This window comes from Ovis aries, chromosome 24 (genome assembly GCF_016772045.2).
Source record: "Ovis aries strain OAR_USU_Benz2616 breed Rambouillet chromosome 24, ARS-UI_Ramb_v3.0, whole genome shotgun sequence".
Taxonomy (NCBI): domain Eukaryota; kingdom Metazoa; phylum Chordata; class Mammalia; order Artiodactyla; family Bovidae; genus Ovis; species Ovis aries.
This window is the reverse complement of record NC_056077.1, coordinates 42,126,935-42,150,190: the sequence shown is the minus strand read 5'-3', so window position 1 is coordinate 42,150,190 and position 23,256 is coordinate 42,126,935. Positions and strand designations below refer to the sequence as shown.

General features: G+C 61.5%; 2 protein-coding genes across 7 annotated transcripts in view; both read right to left on the bottom strand.

Annotated features, from left to right (window-relative positions):
* ADAP1 (ArfGAP with dual PH domains 1) overlaps nt 1-10,998 on the bottom strand; it is a 34,481-nt gene extending 23,483 nt beyond the window's left edge. For 3 of the 6 annotated variants that reach the window (XM_060406110.1, XM_027961257.2, XM_027961259.2), the window contains exon 1: nt 10,290-10,610. In XM_060406110.1, the coding sequence (XP_060262093.1) occupies nt 10,290-10,371 (82 nt within the window). In that variant the 5' untranslated portion in view covers nt 10,372-10,610. Of the gene's footprint in view, nt 1-572; nt 8,112-8,523; nt 9,728-10,289; nt 10,611-10,753 lie in introns of those variants that run through there. The other 3 variants (XM_060406113.1, XM_060406112.1, XM_060406111.1) reach the window with 3 other exon arrangements.
* A 1,484-nt stretch (nt 10,999-12,482) lies between these two features.
* LOC101120042 (cytochrome c oxidase assembly protein COX19) lies at nt 12,483-22,896 on the bottom strand. The gene is made up of 3 exons (XM_015104275.4): nt 22,794-22,896; nt 22,306-22,417; nt 12,483-19,823 (listed from the first exon to the last, which is right to left on the bottom strand). The coding sequence occupies exons 1-3, from the start codon at nt 22,873-22,875 to the stop codon at nt 19,748-19,750; spliced, it is 270 nt and encodes an 89-aa protein (XP_014959761.2). The 5' UTR covers nt 22,876-22,896; the 3' UTR covers nt 12,483-19,747.
* Between the last annotated feature and the right edge of the window lie 360 nt (nt 22,897-23,256).

Genomic DNA, 23,256 nt, shown 5'->3' with positions numbered 1-23,256 from the left:
ATCAGAGCTGCCCCCCACGACAAAAGCACCTCGAGCGCTGCCTCCTCCAGGGTCCTGGCCACAGCAGGGGCGGGCCTGCTCCCTCCACGGGGCAGCTCCCACCATCCTGGGCCCCACCAACTGGTGACCCCGAGTTGCCCCTCTGTAACAGTGGGGCCCCCCTCCCTGTGGTCCCTCGAATGCTCTGCTGGCTGGGTCCCCACGAGGACCACCCAGGGCTCAGTGTCCTCCAGCTCCCCTCCCTCGGGCCCCCGAACACGGCTCAGGCAGCTCCCCGCTGAACCCACCCCAGGCCGGCCCTTAGCTGAGGTGACCTCGAGCTCCCCTGCTGTCCCCAGAGCCGCCGCCCACTCCCTGCAGCAGCCTCGACAGGGCCGGGTGGGCAGCGGCTCCAACAGTCCGAAAGCTTGTCCTCCACATTCCAGCAGGCAGCATCTTCCCGACCCCCAGGAAGGAGGGGCTGCCGCGCCCGCAGCCCATCTGGTCTCTGCACGGGGCCACCTGCCCACCGGCCACCCCCACGAGAGCGCAGAGCTCAAGCGAGGCACAGGGCAAGGTGCCCCAACACTCACACACGGGCAGGGCAGCGCCGGCTCTGGGACAGATCCAAGGTCAGCCCCGGCTGACTCTGGCTCTGGGTAGGGCTGCCGTGGGCCAGGTGAGGCTGGCACCCTGCTGGCCACCTCCGGGCCTACACGCTGTCCTGGACAGCCACAGTGGAGGGCCCATCCTGGACAAGATTCCGGGAAGCTGGTGGGGCAGGGAGCACCAGGAGTCTCTCCACCTGGAGCGTCACGGCGCCCGCAGATTCGGACGACAGAACTGGTCCTGAGCTCCGGAGCCTGCGGGAGCCCGCCAGCTTCGAGGGGCGGTCTGCACGTCAACGGCATCGGTTCTGCTCAGCTTCAGCTCTGAGCCCACGTGGCTGCCCGCCCCAGAGTCTCCATGTCCTTAGACTCGAACGGCTGGCGAGACACACAGAGAAACCAGAGCAGGAGCTGCACCTCTGTGCTCAGCAGGGTTCTGGGGACTCTGGCCGGAGGGTCAGGCGAGAAGAAGTGAGAACCATCCACCCGGCAGAGGAGGAGCGGCGGCAGCACCATCTCGTTCGCCAGCAAAGCGGCCTGGTGCGTAGAAACGCGTAAGGACGCCACCGGAAAGCCACCAAGACTAGTAGATGAATTAAGCAAAGCAGCAAAGGGTTCAAGGTTGACACGCAGGAAACCAGCTGCCGTACAGAGGCACATGTGTCTATGCTCACACACCATACACACACAGGGCAGTCTCAGCAGGACACCACGAAAGTGACGCCAGTCACACCAGCATCGAAAGAACAACGTGCTTCAGGACCTTCTCAGCCAAGGAGGAGAAAGACCCGCGCAGCGTAGCGTTCCTGGAAGAATTTAAAGGAGAAATGAATAAAAGGACACACGTCGCGCGTCCGTGGATTGCAAACTTCATACTGTTAAAATGCCAAATTACCCAAAATGATCTAAAAAGTCAATGCGATATTTATCAAAATTCCAAAATTTTTTTTTTGCAGAAATAGAAAAACCCATCCTAAAATTCATATGCAATCTGAAGGGACCTCCAAAGCTACAGTAATCAAATCATAATCAAAACATACTGGCGTAAAAGTAGGCAGAGACCAACAGAACAGAATAGAGCCCAGAAACAAACCTCACACGTGCGGCCGAGTTATTTCCTGACAAAGGAGCCGAGATCAGCGGGAAAGACTCTGTTCAAGAAACAGTGCTGGAATGTTGGCTATCACCTGCAGAAGAGAGCTGGACCCTGACTCACACCAGATGCAGAAATCAGCTCTAAACAGACCAGGCGCCTAAGTGTGAGGCCTAAGCCAACAAAGCCCTGAGAAGCAAACACGGGAGGACCTTCGTGACGCCAGGTTTGAAAATGCTTTCTTGGACGTGACACCAAAGGGCAAAGGCAAGAAAAGAAAAAACAAGCAAACTGGATTTCATGAAAATTAAAAAAGCTTTTTCTTGGTCATGCCATAAGGCTTTGTGGAATCTTAATTCCCTGACTAGGGCCTGAACCCTGGCCCTCAGCAGTGAGAGCACTCAGTCGTAACCACTGGCCTGCCATGGAATTCCCTCATGAAAATATTTTAAATTTTGTGCATCAAAATATACTATCTACCAAGTAAAAAGCGAAACCACAGAAACATAGAAAATATTTTCAAATAACATACCTGATAAGGGGTTAATATCCAGAATATATAGAGAACTCCCAAAACTCAACAACAACAAAAAACAACAATCCAATTTCTAAGCGGGCAAAGGATTTAAAAAGACATTTCTCCAAAGAAGATATAGAAATGGCCAGTCAGCACATGAAAAGATCCTCAACGTGATGAATGATTTCAGAAAGTGCAAATCAGGACCACAGCGAGAGAGTGCCTCACCCCCATGAGGCAACTGCTGCCCCCAAACCAAAGCAAGAGACGGTGAGGATGGGGGGAGATTCAAGCCCACGTGCGCTGTTGGTGGGCATATGAAATGCTACAGCCACTCTGGAAAGCAGCACAAGATTCCTCACAAGAGTAAAGAAAGAGTTAACCAGGTGACCCAGCAAGTCCACCTCCGCGTGTACACCCAGAAGGACCGAGAGCAGACCCTTGAGACGTCTGCTCACCCACGTCGACAGCAGCTTCGTCCACGCCAGCTGAAACGTGGACGCTGCCTGAGTGCCCACCGACGGTAGAACGCGCAAGTAAAATAGTCCATCCGTACAATGGAGTATGATCTGACCTTAAAATGGAAGGGAACGGAAGTCTAAAGAAAGCTGGGATAGCCACGCTTAGGAAAAAATACTCAGAAAAAAAAAAGACTTTGAGACAAGTATTGCAATGAGAGACAAAGAAGGACGTTCCATAAAGAGATCAGCCCAGCAAGGCCGTGTGAGTATTCACAAATATTTAGGCACTCAAAGGAGATGGCTGGACGGCATCATCGACTCGATGGACATGAGTTTGAGAAGCTCCGGGAGTTGGTGATGGACAGGGAGGCCTGGCGTGCTGCAGTCCACGGGGTCGCAAAGAGTCGGACACGACTGAGCAACTGAACTGAACTGAGGTACCCAACACAGGAGCACCCCAAAATGTAAAGCAAATGTCAACAGACGTAAAAGGAGAAAAAGACAGCAACACAGTAAGGGCGGGGGACGCTAAGACCCACGCTCACCAGTGGTTGGATTGTCCAGACAGAAAACCAAGCAGGAAGCTCTGGCTTTGGACAACACACGTAGGAAATTCCATCCAGAAGCCACAGAGAGCACACATCCTCCCCAAGTGCACACGGGCATTCCCCAGGATCAATCACACGTTAGGCCAGAAAAGAGGGCGAATTTGAGAAGGCCGAAATGGCACCAGGTGTCTTTCCTAACCACAGTGGTATGGAACGAGAAGTCAAGAAACTGGACAACTTGGAAGAAACTGATTATTTCCTAGAAACATGCGACCTGCCGAGACCGAATCTCGAAGAAACCGCAAATCTGAACAGGCCAGTAACTAGCAAGGATACTGAGTTCATAATCAAAAACCTCCCAGCAACCCAGAGTGCAAGACAGACAGCCTCATGGTGAATTCTTCCAAACATTTAAAAAATAATTAATACCAGTCCTTCTCAAAGTCTTCCAGAAACAGGAGGGAACACTTTGAAACTCACTGTACAAGGCCAGCATTACCCTGATACCAAAATCAGATAGACACCTGGTTTCCTGTATAAAGATACACAAAAAGGAAATCACAGGCCAATATCCCTGATACAAAATCCTCAACAAACTGTTATCAAACTAAATTCAACAATGCATTAGAAGGATCATATACCATCATCAGCTGAGATTTATTCTAGGGATGCAAGTTCAGTTCAGTTCAGTCACTCAGCCATGTCTGACTTTTTGCGACCCCATGGACTGCAACACACCAGGCTTCCCTGTCCGTCACCAACTCCCAGAGCTTGCTAAAACTCATGCCCATCGCGTAGGTGATGCCATCCAGCCATCTCCTCCTCTGTCGTCCCCTTCTCCTCCTGCCTTCAACCTTCCCAGGGTCTGTTCCAGTGAGTCAGCTCTTCACATCAAGTGGCCAAAGTATTGGAGTTTCAGCCTCAGCATCAGTCCTTCCAATGAACACCCAGGACTGATCTCCTTTAGGATGGACTGGTTGGATCTCCTTGCAGTCCAAGGGACTCTTCAAGAGTCTTCTCCAACCACAGTTCAAAAGCATCAATTCTTCATCACTCAGCCTTCTTTATAGTCCAACTCTCACAAGGGATGCAAGGACGGTTCAATATTCCCAAATCAATCAATGGTGGTGGGTTAGCCGCTGAGTTGTGTCTGACTCTTTGAGACCCCATGGGCTGTATCCCGCCAGGCTCCTCTGTCCATGGGATTTTCCAGGCAAGAATACTGGGGTGGGTTAGCCACTTCAGCCTCCGGGCATCTTGCCGACCCAGGGATCGGACACGAGCCTCCTCTGTTGGCTGCGCGGCAGGCGGATCCCCGACTGAGCCGCCAGGGGAGCAACAGAGTCCGTGCGGTCCGCCAGACGCAGAGTGGAAGCCACGGCCCTCCCGACAGACGCAGAAGACGCACCTGACAAGATTCAGTGCCCATCTATGAAAAAGCTCCCAGGAAAGCGAGCAGAGGGAGTCTCCTCAACAGCAAAGGCCGCGGCAAGCCTCCCGACAGCATAGTCAGCAGAGAACAGCGGAAAGCCTTTCCTCCAAGACCAGGCACAAGTCAAGGGTGCCCAGGCTCGCCACTGTTATTCAACAAAGTATTGGAACGCTTAGCCAGAGCAAACCAGCGAGGAAAAGAAAGAAATGGAACCCAAGCAAGAAAGGAGAAAGCAAGGCTGTCGCTGTTTGCAGACGACAATGGATAATACGTGGAAAGCCAAGCCTCCATGGAGAGGCTGTTAGAACTATTCCATGACTTCAGCAAAGCTGCAGGACAGAAATCAATGTACATCAATTTACTGTGTTTCTTTACACTAGACACCAACACACACAGATGATCAGAGGCTCCCCTAGCAGCTCAGCGGCAAAGACTCCAGCTGCCAAGACAGGGGACACAAGTCCAAGCCCCGACCCGGGAAGACCCCGCGCGCCGTGCAGGGGCCAGCCTGCGCCCCGGCCACTGAGTCTGTGCTCTAGAGCCCAGGAGCCGCCGCCGCTGAAGGCCAAGTGCCCTGGAGTCTGCTCTGCAGCAAGAGACGCCCACACACCGCAGCTCGACACAGAGCCCGCGTGGCAGCAAGCGCCCGGCACGGCCCAAAACAAAGCCACACAAATAAAAATATCAGAGAGAGAAAGTAAGATAACGGCACATTTACAGTTGCATCAAAGAGAATAACACACCTAGGGACAGGTTTGGAGAAGGCGATGGCACCCACTCCAGAGCTCTCACCTGGAGAATCCCATGGACGGAGGAGCCTGGTGGGCTGCCGTCTACGGGGTCGCACGGGGTCAGACACGACTGAGCGACTTCACTTTCACTTTTCACTTTCATGCATTGGAGAAGGAAATGGCAACCCACTCCAGTGCTCTCGCCTGGAGAATCCCAGGGACGGAGGAGCCTGGTGGGCTGCCGTCTACGGGGTCGCACGGGGTCAGACACGACTGAAGCGACTCAGCAGGGACAGGTTCAGGCAAGGGGGCGAAGGACACATATGCTGAAAGCTGCAAGGCACAGAAGCCAGAGACCGGAGACACGGGCGGACGGAGACGCGCCGCGCTCACGCATAGGGACAGCTGACATCAGAACCGCCACACTCCCCACAGCCGTCCGCAGTGTCGAAGTAGGCATCTGCAGAGACCCCGTCAAGACTCCAGTGGCACCACAAAACAAACCATCCTAACGTGTTTATGAACCTCGAAGTCCAGACAGCCAAAGCGAGCTCTAAAAAGAGGAACAAAGCGGGCCGCATCACAGTTCCCGATTTCAAACGACGTTACAAGCTATTGTGATCGAGAAAGCGCGCAAAAAAGGATAGCATTAGCATTAAAGCAGACGCACACATCAAGACGTACACAACAGAACAGGGAGCTTAGAAATCAGCCCACACCTCTGTGGCCAATTAATTTACAATGAAAGAACCAAGACTATACAAAGGAAATCGGACAGTGTTTTCAATAAACAGGAAAACTGGACCTCCATGTGCAAAAGAATGAACTGGGACCACTGTCTTACAAAAAATCAGCTCAGGATGGACTAAAGACTTGAGTGCAAGGCCGGGAGCTGCGGAGCTCCCGGAGGAGCGCAGGCAGCGAGCTCCCTGACGCCAGTCCTGGCGATGAGTCTGGGGTCTGACCCCAAAAGCAAAGGCAGAGAAGCAAAAATGAACGAGTGGGGCTAAAGACTCCCGCACAGCAAGACCGCCAGCAAAATAAAGAGGCGATCCATGGGAGAAAGCGTCTGTAAATCGTGTACCTAACAACGGGCCTAAATGCATCCAAAATCACACGAAGAACTCACGTGATAGCAAACCAACAAAAGACTCAACACTTCAATTAAAAAGTGGGCACAGCCTCTGAGGAGACATCGTCCCAAAGAAGAGATGCCGATGCCGGGTGCGTGGAGAGACGCTCACACCACTAACCACCAGGCAAACGCAGATCAGCTCCACAGTGAGGTGTCAGCTCACAGCCATGAGAAGAGCCATCAGGAAAAAGACGGGAAACTAGAAGCCTGCAAAGATGAGGATGCAAGGGCGGCAGTGGATATAAGGATACATCTAGGCGACCTGCAGGCAGAAGAGAGTACGGAGGTTCCTCAGAAAGTTACAACAGGACTTCCGCACAATCTAGTAATTTCACTTCCAGATATTTCACTGAGGGAAACGAAAATGAATTCATAAAGATATCTGTATCCCCGTGCCTACCACACACCGTCTACCACAGTGAAGCTATGGATGGCTGGATAAAGCCGTGTCACACATGGATACTGTTCAGCCATCAAAAAGGAGGCCTTGCCATTCGTGACCACGTGGATGGATCCTGAGGGCGTCACGCTGAGTGAAATAAACCAGACAGAAAGACAAATGCTGTATTAACATGTGCAATCTAAGAAGCAAAACCCCAAACCCCACACTCACAGAGAGAGAGGACAGGTTGTCAGAGGTGGGGCTGGGTGAAGAGGGGTCAGAAAGTACCAACTTCCAGTTACAGAATCAACGAGGCCTGCGGACGGAACGCACAGCGTGCTGACTGGGGCCGACAGCGCGGCAGCAGACACCCGGGAGTTGCTGAGAGCAGGTCTGAAAGGCGCTCGCCACGAGGAAGAGACGCTGTGTGAGGGGCGCTAGCTAGACTTCTTGCGGCGGCCATTTCTCAGGACGCACAAGCATCGGATCACTGTTCACACCTGAGACCAGTACGGTGTCGCAGCCAACGACATCACAACTGTTTAAAGAAGGTGGGAAACTGTGACGCCAGACTCAGCAGGATAAACGCTGAGGATGTCTTGCTCAGAGAAATGCATCAGACGCAGGACAGAGCCTGTGCGATCCTGCTCGTCTGGGTCGAGCCCACAGACGGCCACGGAAGGCTGCGGGCTGGGGAGAGGAGGGAGGCAGTGTCTAACTGAACAGGCCTCTGTTGCAAGATGGAAAGAGCTCGCGAGACAGACTGAGACGGACGGTGGGGACGGCTGCGCCACGTGGATGCACTTAACGCCGCCGAGCGCCCAGTGACAGGGTGACTGCGCGTACTTCCCCACAATGAAAAAAATAGCGCCCTAAAGCCCCAGCGGGCTGCGGCTCCAGGGGGCGGGGACCATCTGCCCAGCCCACTCCTCAGCAGCCCCCTGCCGGCCACGCTCTCAGGGGACCCTCTCCCAAATCAAGCCACGTTGCGGAGCCCCCCCCCCAGCCTGGGCGCTCCTGCCCTGCTTCACAGCAACGTCTGAAAAGTCACCTCTGCCTTGAAGCCCCCTGGGGTGGAGCACAGACCTCCTGTTCTGAGATGGGGCAAGCAGACGCTCCAGTCGCAGCTGAGGGATGAGGCCCGGCCCCCAGCCCCGGGCCCCCAGCCGGGTCTCCACACCACCGTCCCACCACCCGCACTCCCAGAAAGCGCTCCTTGACAAGCCCAGACCTCGCCAGTCAGAACTGGTTTCACCTGGCGGTCCAGGTGACAGGCATCAAAGCCCCACAGGAGGGCCACCCGCACCTCAGCCCAGGGAACTCGTGGAGGCCTCGCCCTTCCTGCCTGTCGGAGGCCAGACAGTCACCTGGTGGGTGACCAACAAGGCGGGTAACCCAGAGGGAAGAAGTGCAGCCCCCCCACCTCTGGGACGGAGACCCCCCGTGCAGGCCTGCAGTGAGAAGCACCTCCAGGAGCCTCAGACCAGGCCCCATGTTCAAGGGCAGCAGCGCCCACTCTGTGACCGGGTCACAGCCCCACAGTCTAGGATCTAGGGGCTGCAACCACCCCCAGACGGCCTCCCTGCCAGCAGCCCTCATGTGGCAACCTGCCCAAATCTATTCCCACAGCCCCACACCTGGTGGTTGGGGGGCCAGGGCCCTGGGGACCCCCAGCCCCAAGGCGCCGCTCCGGGTGGGCTGCGGTGGAGACACGGCAGGCGTGACACAGGTCAGGGGGCCGGGCACCCGGACAGCGGTCACCCCTGAGGCCCCACGCCCGCGGAGTCAGCTGCAGGTCTCCAGGCCTCGGTGTCCCCAGCTGTGAAACGGGCCCGGGTCCTGGCGGCTCCTGAGGCTGCCAAACAGACCAGGCGAGGATCTGAGGCGCTGGAGCGAGTCTGAAGGGCAGGGGTGTGGCCCAGCACCAGGCAGCGGCTCTCCTGAGCGCCTGTGCCCGCGGGCAGGGGCGGAGTGCCCCTGGCCGAGTGGGTGTGTGGGCGGGTGCGGCAGCTGCAGGACCACCACACCAAGGAGGCCCCCTCTCCCTCCTGCCAGGGAGGCTCGGTGTCCCAAGAAGCTTCTCTGGGCAGGCTGGCCCCATGGCCCGGCCCCTCAGACCAGGCCTGGCAGGAGATGGTGCGGGCTGCCTTCCTCCCCAGACCACTCCCTGGCACGGCTCGCCCTCCTGACAAGTGGAAACACGGGCCCGGGAGAGAGGGGTAGGGGTGGCCAGGCGGGCAGCAGCAGCAGGCGGCGGCAATGCAGGCTCCGCGCACAGCCACAGGCCCTGGGCAGCCGGCTCCGAGGGAGGCCGTGGGGAAGGCCCTCAGCCCACCCGCCTCCAGGGAAGCCTGCCACTGCTTCCCCTCGGGGCGCTCCAGCAGATTCCCGGCACCTGGAGGCGGCGGTAGCCGGGAGGAGATCCCCCCCAGCCCAGTGCCCGAGCCGCGGCTGGGAGCCGGGCGGTGGGTCCTGCTTGGCCGATGTCCACAGTCCGTGTCCCCCCCGTCCCTCTCTGGGGGCTCAGCCACTCCATGCTGTTCGGCTTGCTCTGAGGGGCTCAGGCTAGGCGCCCCCAGGAGCACCCAGTGTGTCCCTGCAGGCCGGAGGGCCGCCCGGCTGCTGTTCCTGCCTCAGCCCCCACTGCAGCACCACCCGCCCGGGGCGGCCAGCTCCCTAGCAGGGTTCGCGGGGCCTGAGAGCAAAGCCTTTTCTCTTCCTGCCGGTCCCTGAACGCTAGCCCCAGGGCTGCCGCGACTAGGAAATCACCCCAGCGCAGGCACCACCCAGGAGCGAAGTCCAGGAGACGCCCGCCGGGAGACGGCACCTGCCCAGGGCCCCACCTGAAGTGGCCACGGGCCAGGGCAGCCAGGCTTGGGGGTGAGGGGCCCCGCGACCCCTTTGCCAGCGGGCCCACGTGGCCGCGGCAGGTGCTTCCTCCCCCGCTCCCAGCGCAGGGCCGGTGGGGGGGGGGCTGCAGACGGGCCATGACGTCACCGCAGGTGGGGGCGCCGGCGGACCCTCCATCCCCGCGGAGGAGCCGCGGCCCCGCTCCCCCGTGCCCTCCCTGCTGCCGGGCTCCCGCCGGGATTTCCTCTTTCTTTGCGGAGCCCCGGGTTTCGCAAGGCGGTGGCTGCCGGCGGGTGACAAGACACGCAGCCTGGGGGAGGGGAGGCGGCGGCAGAGCCGGGGGCCGGGGGCTGGCGGGACCCGCGCCCGCGCCCCACCCGAGCGGGAGCCGGGCTCCGCGGCCCGCGCCCCCCAGCCCTGCCGGCGCCGCAGCAGCCCTCCCCCCGGGCCCGGGGCTGGCATCCAGGCCGGCGCCCGGCCCGGGCCGCAGCCGCCCGCGGCCCGCACCCACGCGGGCCCACAGCCCCCCGGCGCGCGGCCGGCCCGCACCTACCCGGGGCGCCGCAGTCGGCGCAGCGCGCGTTCCCCGGCCGCTGCAGCAGCTGGAGCACGGCCTTCCGCCGCTCCTCGGCCATGGCCGCGCCGCCGGGGGGGAGCGCCCGCCCCGCCGCACTAGGGCCCCACGCAGGCCGCCCGCCGCCGCCGCCTCTGCGCCATCCCGGGCAGCTCAGCCCGCGCGCCGGTTCCGCATTCCTGCCGCCCGCCCGGCCCCGCCGCCGCCGCTCTCCTCGCCGCCGCGGCCGCCGAGCGTGTGCCGGCGCGGGGCCCGGGGCGCACGGCGCGCTCTGGCCGGCGCGGCCCGCGGGCGGCCCCCAGCGGCGCGGGCGGAAGGGCGGGCGGACGGCCTCCTCCCGCGCCGGGCCCGACGCCCCAGCCCGCGCTCGCAGGACCCGCCCAGGGACCCTCAGGGGCGGTCTGCGGGCCGCCGCCCACCCTATCCCCGTGCAGAGGGCCCACCTGCCCGGGCAAGGTGCCCGCAGCCACGGTGGGGCTGGGGCCGTCCCTGGTTATTCGCCCCTACGGCGCCTGGACACCTACTGTGCCCCGGGGCAGTGGGCCGGGCCCAGCGGGCAAGCAGGGGATGCTTGCTGGAAGGGGTGCGTGCGCGGCCCTGAGGACCACCTCCCTGGCCTCGGCGGAGAGGCCGGCGGCTAACAAGCCCCAGTGCGGTGGGCGCTCAGGCCACAGAAGGGCCCCACTCTGCACCCAGCGGGGACAGGCGGGGCAGGGCGTGGGGGGGAGAAGGGTGCTCTGGATAAAGCCTTCTGAGTCAGGAGGCCAGCACCCAGATGCCAGGACAGCATGGGGGAGGAGAGGGGACGGGCCCCTGTTTGTTCAGACTCTTTCCGTTTTCTTCTTAAATTATGAATGTGGTGATGCAGCCTCCCCACCACCCCCGGCCCCGTTGTCGACAACTGCTAGCATTCTTCCAGAACGCTCCTCGCCGGTCAGCCCGCGGGGAGGGGCGGCGCTGCCGGTGCGCCCCATCTGCGAGGGTCTCTGCTGGATGCTGTGCCGGAGTCCCGGGGGGCCCACAACCAGGAGAGCGCCTCCAGGACAAGGAGAAGGGCCTCTGGCCGGGGGCGGACCTGCCACCTCGCCCTCCACGGAGGCGGCGTGGGCACTGCCCACCGAGGCCTGCTCTGGCCAACACGGGCGCGGTGCTTCCAGAGCCCTGGGGGTCCCTCGGGCAGGACACGGGAGCCCACTGGGCGTGAGTCTCTAAACCACAGGTCCTGCATCACCACGTGCTTGAACTGGCCCCCCTCTCCCTCATCAGATGGCGCTCTTCCGGGAGGGATGGCTGGTGTCCTCATCTCGGAGTCCCCACGCCAGGGTCAGCATCTGCCACAGAGCAGAGTGGGGGGTGGCACTTCACGAAGACAAACTGGCATCAGTCAGAATAGCAACTGCCTCACCTCGTGGCGGCTCAGACGGCAAAGAGTCCACCTGCAACGCAGGAGAGCCCGGTTCAACCCCTGGGTGGGGAAAAGGGAACAGCAGCCCACTCCAGGGTTCTGCCCTGGAGAATCCCCTGGACAGAGGAGCCTGGTGGGCTACAGTCAGTGCGGTCACAGAGAGTCGGGCACGACTGAGTGACTTCACTGACACTTACCCGACATCAGGCATTAGGTCAAACCCCTTCCCACTGAATCCCCATTTTACAGATGCTGAAGACAGAGGCATGGAGCTGTTCAGTCACACCCAAGGCCACACGTGGCTTCTAGGTGGAAGGACTGGGATGAACACACAGCTGGGGGGAAAGAGCTGAGCCCCCCACCCCAGCGGCAGGGTTGCTGAGGGCTGAGGAGGGATGGGTGGGGGCAGGAAGACAGGGGCTCGCAGCAAGGAGGCGCAGGCGGGCGAGCACACAGCCGCGCCCTGTCCGCAGCGGGTCCTTCACCTTCTGTCTTCCCATCCGACTATGGGGGTGATGACACGGTCCAGGGAGGCGGATTCAAGGACAGAGGTCTGGACGTGAGATCCTTAAAGAGACAGGCAGGACGGAGCTCTGCAGCCCCTGGCCGGGCTCCCAGGCCAAAGGGAAGCACAGGTGCACTGGGCTGATGTGGGGCTCCCAGGGCGCAGGACACACGCAGCCCCGGGCGGGCCATGCCCGGCAGGCCCTTGCCCAGGCTCCGGGGGCTCGTCAGAGGGGCTGGAGGCCAGCGCCCGGCCCCTGTGCTGAGGGGGCAGGAGCACGGGGAGTGACCACACTGTCTGCTTCGGGAGGGGGCACGTGTGGCCGGGAGCCAGTCCTGCCCACCGAGGTGTGGGGGACACACCGACAGGAAAACGCCTGGGACTCAGAGCCTTGCAGCCTGAGGGTGGCTTTGAGGATTGGGGAGGGTGCTAAAGCGCCCGGGAAACCCGGGGCGCGGTCCTCCTGAGGGCTGGAGACAGAGTCTGGGGCAGTCGATGGCATGGAGGCCGCGGCTGGCCCCCCAGCAGGGCCGGGTAGAGGGGGGCCGGGCAGGAGGTGGGGGAGTCACGAGGACGGGGCGGAGAGCAAGGGAGGGGAGGGCCCAAGAGGCAGAACCTGAGCCCCAGGGGCTGCAGGGCGACGGGTGCAGGCACAGAGACACAGCTGACAGGAGGCGGCGCCAGGGCTGAAGCGGGCGCCCCACGGGATGCCGGCCACCAGCCCCTGGCAGCGGTGCCCAGACTCCTGAGGGACTTCTGCAGGGCAGAGGAGTTGGCACTCCAGCCTGGGTGGGGCAGGGCACCCAGAAGGGGCTTGCCAGGCGGCCAGGCCCTCGACAGCACCCTCAGTGCGCCTGTTCTGTGCAGAGCCCTGAGCACCGGGGATCCGTCTACCAAGGCGAGAAAACAGGGAGCCCCAGGCTGTGTCCCCCACCAGCATCCCTGCCTAAGACCTGGGTTTGGGGTGCGTGGGGGAGGGAAAGTGGACACTGTCCTCCAGCCTTTCCTGGCCTCGTCGTGGCTGGGGCTGAGCAACCACAAGCTTCCGGGGTGGCGTTGGGCAAGACAGGAGCAGGGCAGGAACCCAGCCAGAAGCTGGCTCAGCCCAAACCCTCCTGGGCCTGGGAGGGCCCTTGGGGCATTCCTCCCTGTACCCTCCATCCCCGCCCGGCCTGCTGAGCCACACCTGGGCCGGGAACCCCACGGGTCTTCCCAGGAGTGGACAAGCTGGGAGGTTGGGGTCAGTTCTCCGTCGGGGACTGGGTGGCAGCTGGGGGCAAGGTCCCCATGGGGACTCCGGGGGCTGAGGAAGCAAGCACCTCCCAGAATGTGGGAGACGCACAGAGACACGGCTGACACGCCTGGCCGCGAGCGGCGGCTTCCGGTGTGGCTGGCACAGTTCCTGTTTTAAAGCACTCACCCTGTGTAATTCCTGAGCCTCAGCCTCCAGCCCCACCCCAGCAAAGGAAACAGAAACACCCCAAAGAAAGGTGACCCTCAGTGTGTAGGGTGTGCACCCCTCCCCGAACCACAGCCGGGGCGGTGGGGACGGTCCCGAGACCAGGACCGTGTGTCCGTCTACGAGCGCCGCTGGCCCTAGCAACCCGGGAGGGTCTTGGGGGGGTCCCCAGAGGGGATGGGTGGGGTGGGGTCTCCGTGGGGGCAGAGCTCCAGGGCTCGTTCAGTGGGTGTGGGGACATTTAAAGAGTTTCTGCCTGGTATCCTGAAGAGAACAAGCATGGGGCATGGGGAGGTGTCTGCAGGCCCCCCGGGCTCCTGGAGGACCTGGGCTCCCAGGGTGCCCCCCTGGGGCGGGCGTGGGAGCCAGGGGAGGCCCAGGTGCGGTCTGGGGAGCGGGCTGCGGCCGCGGTGATGCTGTGTCCCGGGCCCCGGCTCTTTGAGCACTGACATCCAGCCCCAGACTTAAAGTTCACAAATTAGCGTGACTCAAAACTCACAAAGACCTCTGACAAGCCAGTGAGAAGAGAACCTGAGCAGCACTCTCTCCCAGGAAGACACACAGACGTACACGTACCTAGCATCACAGCTATCGGGAGACGGGGGGCGGCTGCACCAGCGCGGACCCATAAACGGAGCATCACCCACTCCACCAAGTGCGCGCCTGAGACAGAACGCGCACCCGCTCAGAAACGTGTGCCTGAAAGTTGACCGCAGCGCTCTCACAGGAGCCAAAGCGGGGCAACCCCTGTCCGTCGGCGGAGGCGTGGGCACAGGGTCTGGACTCAGCCGCTGAAAAGACAGCAGCGTTGCAGCGCTACAGCCCGGACGAACCGCAGCGGTCGGGAAGGGAAGCCGGGCGTGAACGCCCATGGCGGGCCGGGGCCTCGGGCCTGCCCCTTCCAGCCCGTGCTGAGCCACCAGGCCCGCGGAATGGACGGGTCAGCGGTCCTCAGGGGCGCGGAGCCGGGGCTGCGAGGCCCTGCTCACCGGCTGCCCGAGGCTTCTCTGCAGGACCAGCCCCAGGCCTGTCAGTGGGATGAGCGCGAGGGACCCCGCCCCACCTGCAGGGCGAGGTGCTGGGAGTCCACAGCCCCGTGGAAGCACCCCTCAGCTCACCAGGCCCTGCAGGCTGCGCACACGGCAGGGCCAGGTCCTGGGCTGACACGCAGGGACAGGACAGGTCGGGCCGCGGACGGGGGGACAGGCGGGGCGTGAGGGGCCCGGCCTTCCCCGGGAGGGTCTGTGCCCCACCCTGTCCGCCCGTCAGCCTCCCACGCGCCCTCCCCGAGGAGATTCCTGCCCCGCCCCAGAGGTGGGGCCTAGTGACCGCCCCGCCCCACAGGGTGGGGCCTACTGACCGCCCCACCCACATAGAGGTGGGGTCTATGGCTGTCCCGCCCACCGAGAGGTGGGGCCTAGCCGCTGCCCGCCCACCAAGAGGTGGGGCCGGAAGCCTCCAACCCAGGAGGACCCAGGACCCCCGCCTTCAAGACTGGGAGAGGACTCAGCTCCCGCCACTGCCCTGTCTCCCCAAGTCTCTCCTGAGCCGCCACCTGCCAAGGCCCAGTGGGGGTCCCCCACCTCCCGCCCGCCCCCCACCCGGCTCATGTGCCAGGCACCGGGTACGGTGTCAGAGGGGCATCAGCCACCATCTGACCACAGCCCATCCGGGGCCGTGAGGATGGCAACCATCAGGCGCTGGGGTCAGAAGCCAAGCCTGGGGAGCTGCCGCCAGCGCGGGCACAGGGGTCTCCTCTCCAGAACCCTCCCTGCATCACCACGCCCGGGACTCTTCAGAGTGGGGCAAAAGCCTGGCCCTGGCCCTCCCCCAGCGCCCTCTGCCCCGGGGCGGTCTCCTCTGCAGGGGCCCCACTGCCCCCTGGGCACACAGCCCGCAGGTGTGGACGGCGAGCGCCTGCAGCCCCTCACTGCTCCCTGAGCCCGGGGTGACCAGGGGCGCAGGCGCTGGGGACTGGGCCTCAGCTGGGGCCTCGAGCCTGGCCCCCGTGTCAGGAGCAACCAGGGCCTCAGAGGCGCACAGCCCTGGCCTGCTGTGTCACTCCCGGAGGGTGGAGGCCACTGCAGGTTCGCTGCGCCCTTGGGGGCCCCAGGCGCCCTCCCGCAGGTGTCCCCAGGCACTGCGGCGCCACCCCCGGCCAGCAGGGGCCGCCACGCCGCCACGGTCTGTGCCCGTGGAGCAGGGCCCTTCCCAGGTCCAGCTTCTGCCACCGGGCGGCCGGCCCCCTCCAGCCAACCCTAACCCCAGCCTCGCGACGTTGTAAGCCCGAGCTTGGTAAAACGGCCTGGCACCTTCAGAAGACTGTTCCCCTAGTCGATGTTTCTATTGTTTCTAAAAAACGATAGATGCTTGTTATAAACAGTCACAAAGAAAAACAGGCGGCCCCCCGTGCACGGTGCCGCGCCGGCCCTGTCCACCAAGGGCCGGCCCGGGGCCCACTCCACACGCTCCGGGAAGCTCTCCCGGACCCCGGGGCTGAGGGGCTGTCCTGCTCTGGGCTCCCGCTGCCCCCACATGCTTCCCAAGGACAGAGAGCAGCCACCTAAGACCCCCGCTGCTCCCAAGGGCTGGAGCCGCGCCGTCCAGGATGCAGGGAGGGCAGAGGCCACGGGCTTCTCTCCAGCAGGAGTGAGGTCAACGCGCACACCCTTCAGTTTCCTCTGAAGGACGTCTACTGGGTAATAAAACCACCGCACACCGCAAAGCGCCGCACACGGTAACACGTGAGCCACGTGTGTAAAACAGGCGGGGTTCTCCGTGTCCCCCAGTTTAAGCTGTTCACGTATATGAAACAAGCGGGGTTCTCTGTTGTGTCCCCTGGTTCTAAGCTGCCCGTACCTGGGTGGCCCGACATCATCATGAAGGACCCTCCTGGAGGGAGGTGGGGGCCCCGGGTCAGAGAGAGGACGGGGGAGGAGGCAGTCTCGGAGGGAGAAGCCACCAGCTCAGGACGAGGACAGGCCACAGAGCTTGGCACCCGCAGGAGCTGAGAGAGGAGGACGCAGACCCTGCCCAGCGCCTGGGAAGGAGCCAGCTTGCGGGAGCTATTGAACACGAGGCCTCCAGTCTTCAGCGTAACTGTGTTGCTTAAGCCACCGAGTTTGTGCTGATCCTGTTAGTGGGGAAAGAACCTAACTTGCTTTTTTTAACAAAAGCACTGCCTCCCTAAGCAGACACAGAGTAAAAGCTATTCCAACCACCTTGTTTTCCTCCACTCGAGTTTTCCAGAGCTGTTACAAGGAGCTGGCTTGCTTCTTAAGGCGGAGGGCCTGGCCCTGCGCCCCCAGCTCCCGTCCCAGGGGCTCCATTAGCATCGCTCTTCAGGAAGGTGGCTGCGGGCCCAGGGTTGACGGTGGTCGTCAGACTGCCCTGACATAAGCCTAAGGAAGACGCTTGGAGAACGTTCTGCCCATTGTCTTCAGGGCCCTCTAGTAATGTCACTGGCTCATTGAGACAAGTAGATACGACAAGTAAAATGCATTCTTTACTTGACAAATGATGAGCAACCAAAAACACCTCACGGGGGCTTTGGCAGGACCAGACGAAGCCTCGCATTCTTAGCAGCGGCTGCAGGAGCGGCCGCGCCTCCACGAGGAGCCCGCGGTCCTCGTGCGGGGTCCTCCGGCCCCGCGCCCCCTCGCGACGCCACCACAGCTGCGTTCTCTGTGGGATTCCCAAATGTGTTCAAAACACAAATTCACCCAGTCTTGTATGTACAAAGTTCAAAGAGATGAGCACGCAACATTTTTTTTTTTTTTTAACATTTTTTAAATTCTTTATTTTGAAATAACTCCAAACTTCCAAAAGTTGCAGAAGCAGGCCAGTCTGCCCACTTCTGCCGACACCCCGTGTGTGGACGTGACACGCTGCGAGCAACCAGCAGTCCCTCGCCCGTCCTCGGGGACGGCACCGTGGGTCCTCACGCCAGGCTTGGCCTTCGGGCCGGGCACGTCAGTGTGTCCTCGGAGACAGAGGTGACGCACTCAGAGAAAGCAGCCGTGACGCCGCCTCCGTGGGGCAGATCAGAGCAGGTGCCGTGTGGACCTTGCCATGGGCAACATCCCAGAGGTTTTAGCTGTTGGCTGAGTGCTTCTCGGGGCGTCCTCCAGAACAGGCAAACCCGCTCACCTAACGCTGCCCACCCACCTCCGGACACACGGACGCCCGGATGCCCATCCTTCCACACGGGCTGGGGTTGAGAGGAGGGCTGTCTCTTCCTGCGCGGGAACGTTCATCCACTTGTGACTCCCTCAGCGGGACTCCTCGGCAGGAACTGATGCTGCGGCCAAACCCTAACGGTCATTCCTGCTGCTGCCAACCAGGCCACGGGGAGCCCTGCCGCGCTCCTGACAAGCCCATCAAGGCTTCGGCAGCTCCTTACTGTCTGACACAAGAAGGTCCAGGGTCAAATGGACTTTCTGGCCCTGGGTCTCCCTGCTGGGGAGAGGCTCAAATCAAAGAGTCAGCCACCAGACAAGCCCCTCGCTACTAGGGGTCACTGACCCCAGGCCCCCGGGACCCAGAGCGAAGGGAGGTCCGTCTGAACGGGGACGAGCGCGTGTACACACCTCTGCGTCTGCTTCCCTACCCACGGCCCGCTCCCGCCACGCTGCCTTCTGGGCCCCAAGTTCTCTCTCACACCACCTGCAGGGCCATGCAGGGCACACCGTGGTCTCCCCCAGCCCTTCCGGCAGCCGCCCAGGGCCCTGCCTTGGGGACAAGCATGGGTGGCCAGGTCACCCCAATGCTTTACAATTACAAACAACGCCGCAATAACCCTGTGCATCACACTGGGTATTGCCATGGCTCGGCTTGGTGACAAAAAGCAAGGCTTTTCATAAACTAGCTAGAAGCGTAGGCAGAGACGATGCTGCCCATTGACAAAGCACACACTGAGCGCCGGGGGCTGGACCCCCACGGGGCCTGCGGTGCCGGAGCCCCCAGCAGACAGCCGGCCTTGGAGGGAGTGAGGGGAGGGCCTGAGTGAGCACGGCTGCCCGCAGGACCGAGGGGAGGGAGGCCAGGCAGACAACTGGACGTGGCCGGGGAGGCGTGGGGGCTCCCCACAGCCGGCCTGGGCCGCCAAGCAGGAGGGGGTCAGGGCCCTCACCTGGGTATTCCTGGCACCCCCCCGCCCCCCGACCACACTGGGACAAAACTGAGCTGACTGGGGCCAGGGAGGGAGTCACAGGGCAAGTCCAGGGTCTTCGCTGAGGCTCTGAACCCACAAGGCGCCCCAGAAACACAGCCCTGGGGTCTGCACCCTGGGGTCTGACAGCACTCGGGCAGCGCTCAACGGGCCCACGCTGCCCTGACCCCTCACGGCCAAGAATCGCGGCTGGCCGCAGGCTTGGCCGCTCCTCAGAGGACAAGCGCCAGAGGCCGCCGCGTGCCCGCCTGACAAGGGCAGAGAGCCCGCTCCTCGGTTACAGCAGACAACTTCTTGAAACTAAACAGCTGACTGTACAGTGTCACCTGCTACGGATCACCAGGAAAGAATCAAGCCAGGTATGTCAGAAGCCAGTTTCCCCTTCCAGGCTTACCCACTGCTTTTTTTTTAAAAAAAGGAAAGGAAAGGAAAGGGACAGAGAATATGCTATGAGTACCTAGAGCAAAACCCACTCGCTAGGAGCGTTCTCCTGACACCTGCGTCACTTCTACGTGGCGTTCTGAGCTGACTACCACCAGCACAGAAAGGACACACACAGCCTGCGACGTGAACCCAGCATCTCACTGGCGCCCACGGTGCCCTCTTGGTGGGCAGACACCACCCGGCACCTTACCTCCCCGGAGGCCGTCACCTACGGGAACTTAGGATAAACCTTCACAAGCCCAAGGGAAACAGCAATCCAAAAGGGAGACCGCTTTTCCAAAATCCTTCCGGGAGCTTCAGAAGACGCACCGTTCCCAGTGTCAAGGCACATCCACCAGGGAGAGGCGTCTGGCACGGTCCCGAGCGGCATCTCGCAGGCACCCCCACAATCCCCTCCTGAGTCACGGCGCCTACGAGCACGCCGCTGGGGAGGCAGGCTTCCTCCCAGCACAGCTCAGTTTTTGTCTGACTTCCCACCAATCAAATCTCCAAATCCGAGCTTTTCCAGGGGTTCCTGTGCCATCAGTTGCCTGAAAGGAAAAGTGAGAGCTGTCAGGGTCCATGCGCCCGCTCGGGCCCAGGCACCTCCACCCCCTCCTGGAACAGCAGCCTCCGACCCGCACCCTGCCGTGCTCCCCTGCGCAGGCCCCTGCGCCCCTGCCCGCCACACCCACAAAGCCCAGAGGCTTGGCAACAGTCCTTAGGACAACATCCCCCAAATGACAAACACCAGTTCACGGAACCCAGCTGGCAACAGATGACACTGACCCCACAGCGACAGAATGCATGAGGCGCTCCTGAAACCCAAGGGCGCGGAGAGCGATGAGCTTCCACTACAGGCAGAACACGGCTCCCAGAACCGGCCACTCACACACAATGTGGCTGACAGGCCCAGGGCCCCCAGGTGACGCCCTGAGCCCTAGAATCTGAGTGAGACCTGATACCAGGGGCAGGGGGTTGGTATTAAGGCTGCTGAGGAAACAAGGCTGCCCGTCAGCCAACTCAGAGGAGACCACCGTGGATTATCCAAGGGGACCCAACCTAATCCCAGGATCCTTAAAATCAGAGACCCTTGGCTGCCTCTGCTCGGAAAGACAAGACACACAGCGGTGGAGGATCTGAAGACACAGCCCTGTGGGCCGTGAGCACAGCGGGCGCGCCACAGCCAAGGGCACGAAGCCCGGGAGCTGGGCCGGTCGGGACAGACCCTCCTGAGGGGAGCACCGGGCTGCACCTGGTCGGGCCCAGCGCTTTCCCACGACCAGATGCTCTACATCCACGCCAGGTCAGCAGGCCCGGCCGACCTGAGGCCTTGGCCCCCACGAGGATGCGCTGTGTCTCTGCTGACCGTGCAAGCCCGATGTTAACAGAAGCTGCCGTGAGGAAGCGGAGCCCCGCCCTCAGCAGCAGACACCACTCCGGGCCGACGGGGCCCATGGGAGCCACCTGACAAATCCTACTGAGGCCCAGTTCCTAAAAACACGCGCATAAGGCACACGAAAGGAAGGTGTAGGGCATCAGCAAAGAGGAAACAAACGGAGAGGAAGCAGCTTTGTAAAAGAGTGATGGAGAAGCAAGTGGGCAAGATACGGACCCAGTCAGAAGCACACACACCCCTCACAACCAAACGTGGCCTGACCAGCCCGTGAGGCCGCCTGAATCGTGGAACCCGCAGAGCAGCTGATGCCTTCCCGTCTGCGGGCCTTCCTCAGAGGCCCAGGGGCGAACCGGGAAAAGACAGCCCTTCTGCTGACCCTGCAGGGAAGGCCTCTCTCACAGCAGAAGTGGCTCCGGAGCCAAAGCAACTGACCCTCCAGGCAACCCTGTGCCGGGCCAGGGACGACCGACTCGGGGATGGTGACCCCAGCTTCGGGGAGGCACAGGGCAGAGACGAGCTCCAAACTCTGTCACCAAGGTTGGCAGTGCCAAGAAGAGACTCCCTGAGCTCAATGTTTCGACTGGAGAGAGTGAGCGAAGCATGCTGCTGCTAAGTCGCCTCAGTCGTGTCCGACTCTGTGCGACCCCATAGACAGCAAGCAGCCCGCCAGGCTCCCCCGTCCCTGGGATTCTCCAGGCAGGAACACTGGAGTGGGTTGCCATTTCCTGCAGAGATGACAGCTGGCGTCAGGCCAGCCCACCGTTACCCTGTAACACCTGTGAGCCTGCGTGACTCACGAGGCAGGAGAAGGGCACCACCTGAGGCCCAAGCGCCAAGGCGGCCCACCTCCCTCAAACTCCCAAACGTCCGCAGAGCCCTCAACGCACCTGGGGCCCAAGAAGCACCGCCGAGCCTGCCTGGAGGGGAAGGTCCGAGTCTGTTAAGCAAATATTGACAACAGGCCCAAGTGCATCACTTTCTGTCAACCTGTCATCAGACAAGGCCTCTGACAGACTGGGTTCCCTTCTGAGCAAAGGGCTCAAAAGGCAGAAACAAAAGTCTCCACCCAAGCACATAATAACGGGTTGCATGCTTTCCCCATGATGCCTTACAATGGTACTTCTGAAGTAAAATCTCAATGGGTCAGTTAGAAGAGTTTTCCTTTTGTCTAAAGGTGGGTCTTGGGAACTCTGGCTGAGACGGGAAGAGGCACTCATCTCTCACCGCTTCTCCGGCCACTGCCTTGCCTGTCGACACTACAGACAGCTCCGAGTGGATGTCAAGCAAAGCAGCACGTATTTTATGTTCTGAGAATGTTTTAAGAACAAGCTCTGTACCCACAGATCTTTTCACTCACTCAGCATTTTTATGATGTACGATTGGGAAACCTGAATGACTCATCACACATTTGGAAGGAAAAAACTCTAGGAATGCAGTCACTGGAGAAAAGGTGCCCACGGCTGCCAACAGCTGAGTACAACTCGTCTCCGAGATGCCTCAGTTTCACAGGCAGGCAGCCCCTCGGGTCCAAACACAAGGAGAAGCCAGGCCTGGGTGAGGCCTCTTGGGACAAACATTTCAGCTGGAGACACGGTGGGCGGGGAAGGCCTAAGTCCTGGTTGGCAGGTACTTGCCTCTCCATCCTGCACTCTAGGTATTCCTTTGATTCATTTCTGCACAAAGCATTTTCAAAATTATTGTCCCGGAGACACTTCATGAATTTCTCTTTAAAGCTTTTACATTCACCTGGAACGAAACAGAAAAACATTTTCTTTTTAAAGTGAAAACAGGACATGCCCGCCCAGCAACCTTACAGGCAGCCCTCCTCCTCCTCCTCCTCCTCCTCGGGAAACTAGCTTCCTTCAGAAACACTCCGGAAACAGAGGAGAAGAGACAATGTTCCAGGCGGGAGAGCGAGGGCAGGAAAAGGCGGGCGTCCCAGCGGCGGCGCCCTCGGCCCGGAATATTTCTCGGCCAAAGCCTGGCAGATACAGAGCCTCTCGGAAGCCCCGGCTCCCGCCTCCGCGCCGGACGCCGGCCCGCCCTGCCCCGGGCCGCGCCGCAGAGGGCCGGCCCCGCGCTGTGCGGGCCCGGCCGGCGAGTCCGGACCGCGCGCGCTCACCGAAGTGGTCGAGCGGGAAGCTGCCCTTGTCCGGGGGCCGCGGCTGGAAGCTCTTGGACCCGAAGTTCATAGCCGTCGACATGATGGCGGCCCCCGGACTCTCCCAGCGCGCCGCGCGCCGCACGCAGGCCGGCCGGCCGATCGCGGAGCAGGCCCCCGCGGGAGCGCCGAGCACGTCGAGCGGCGAGCCGCCCCTGATCCGCACCGAGACCCCGCCCCTCGCACCCAGGCCCCGCCCCTGGGCTCCGAGAGGCCGGGACCCTCGGGCACTTGCTCTGCGCTGGGGTTTCTTACTATCCTCGAGGCAACGCAATGGCAGAGGGTCCAGCCGCCATCTATTTAGGACGAGGAAACGAAGTTCAGAGAGGGTCAGCAACTTGCCCGAGGACACACAGCTTCGAGCCGTAAGAAGCCAAAGGGCAGGTGGGCGCTCCTGGAAGGCTGCCCCTGGCAGGGGCGGGGG

What these genes read in the sequence shown, in the direction of transcription:
- LOC101120042 (XM_015104275.4), bottom strand. Translation starts at nt 22,875, where the DNA reads ATGTCGACGGCTATGAACTTCGGGTCCAAGAGCTTCCAGCCGCGGCCC. An exon ending in CTTCCCGCTCGACCACTTCG is followed by an intron (nt 22,418 to 22,793) that starts GTGAGCGCGCGC and finishes GTTTCGTTCCAG; the next exon opens with GTGAATGTAAAAGCTTTAAA. An exon ending in CTAGAGTGCAGGATGGAGAG is followed by an intron (nt 19,824 to 22,305) that starts GCAAGTACCTGC and finishes TTTTCCTTTCAG; the next exon opens with GCAACTGATGGCACAGGAAC.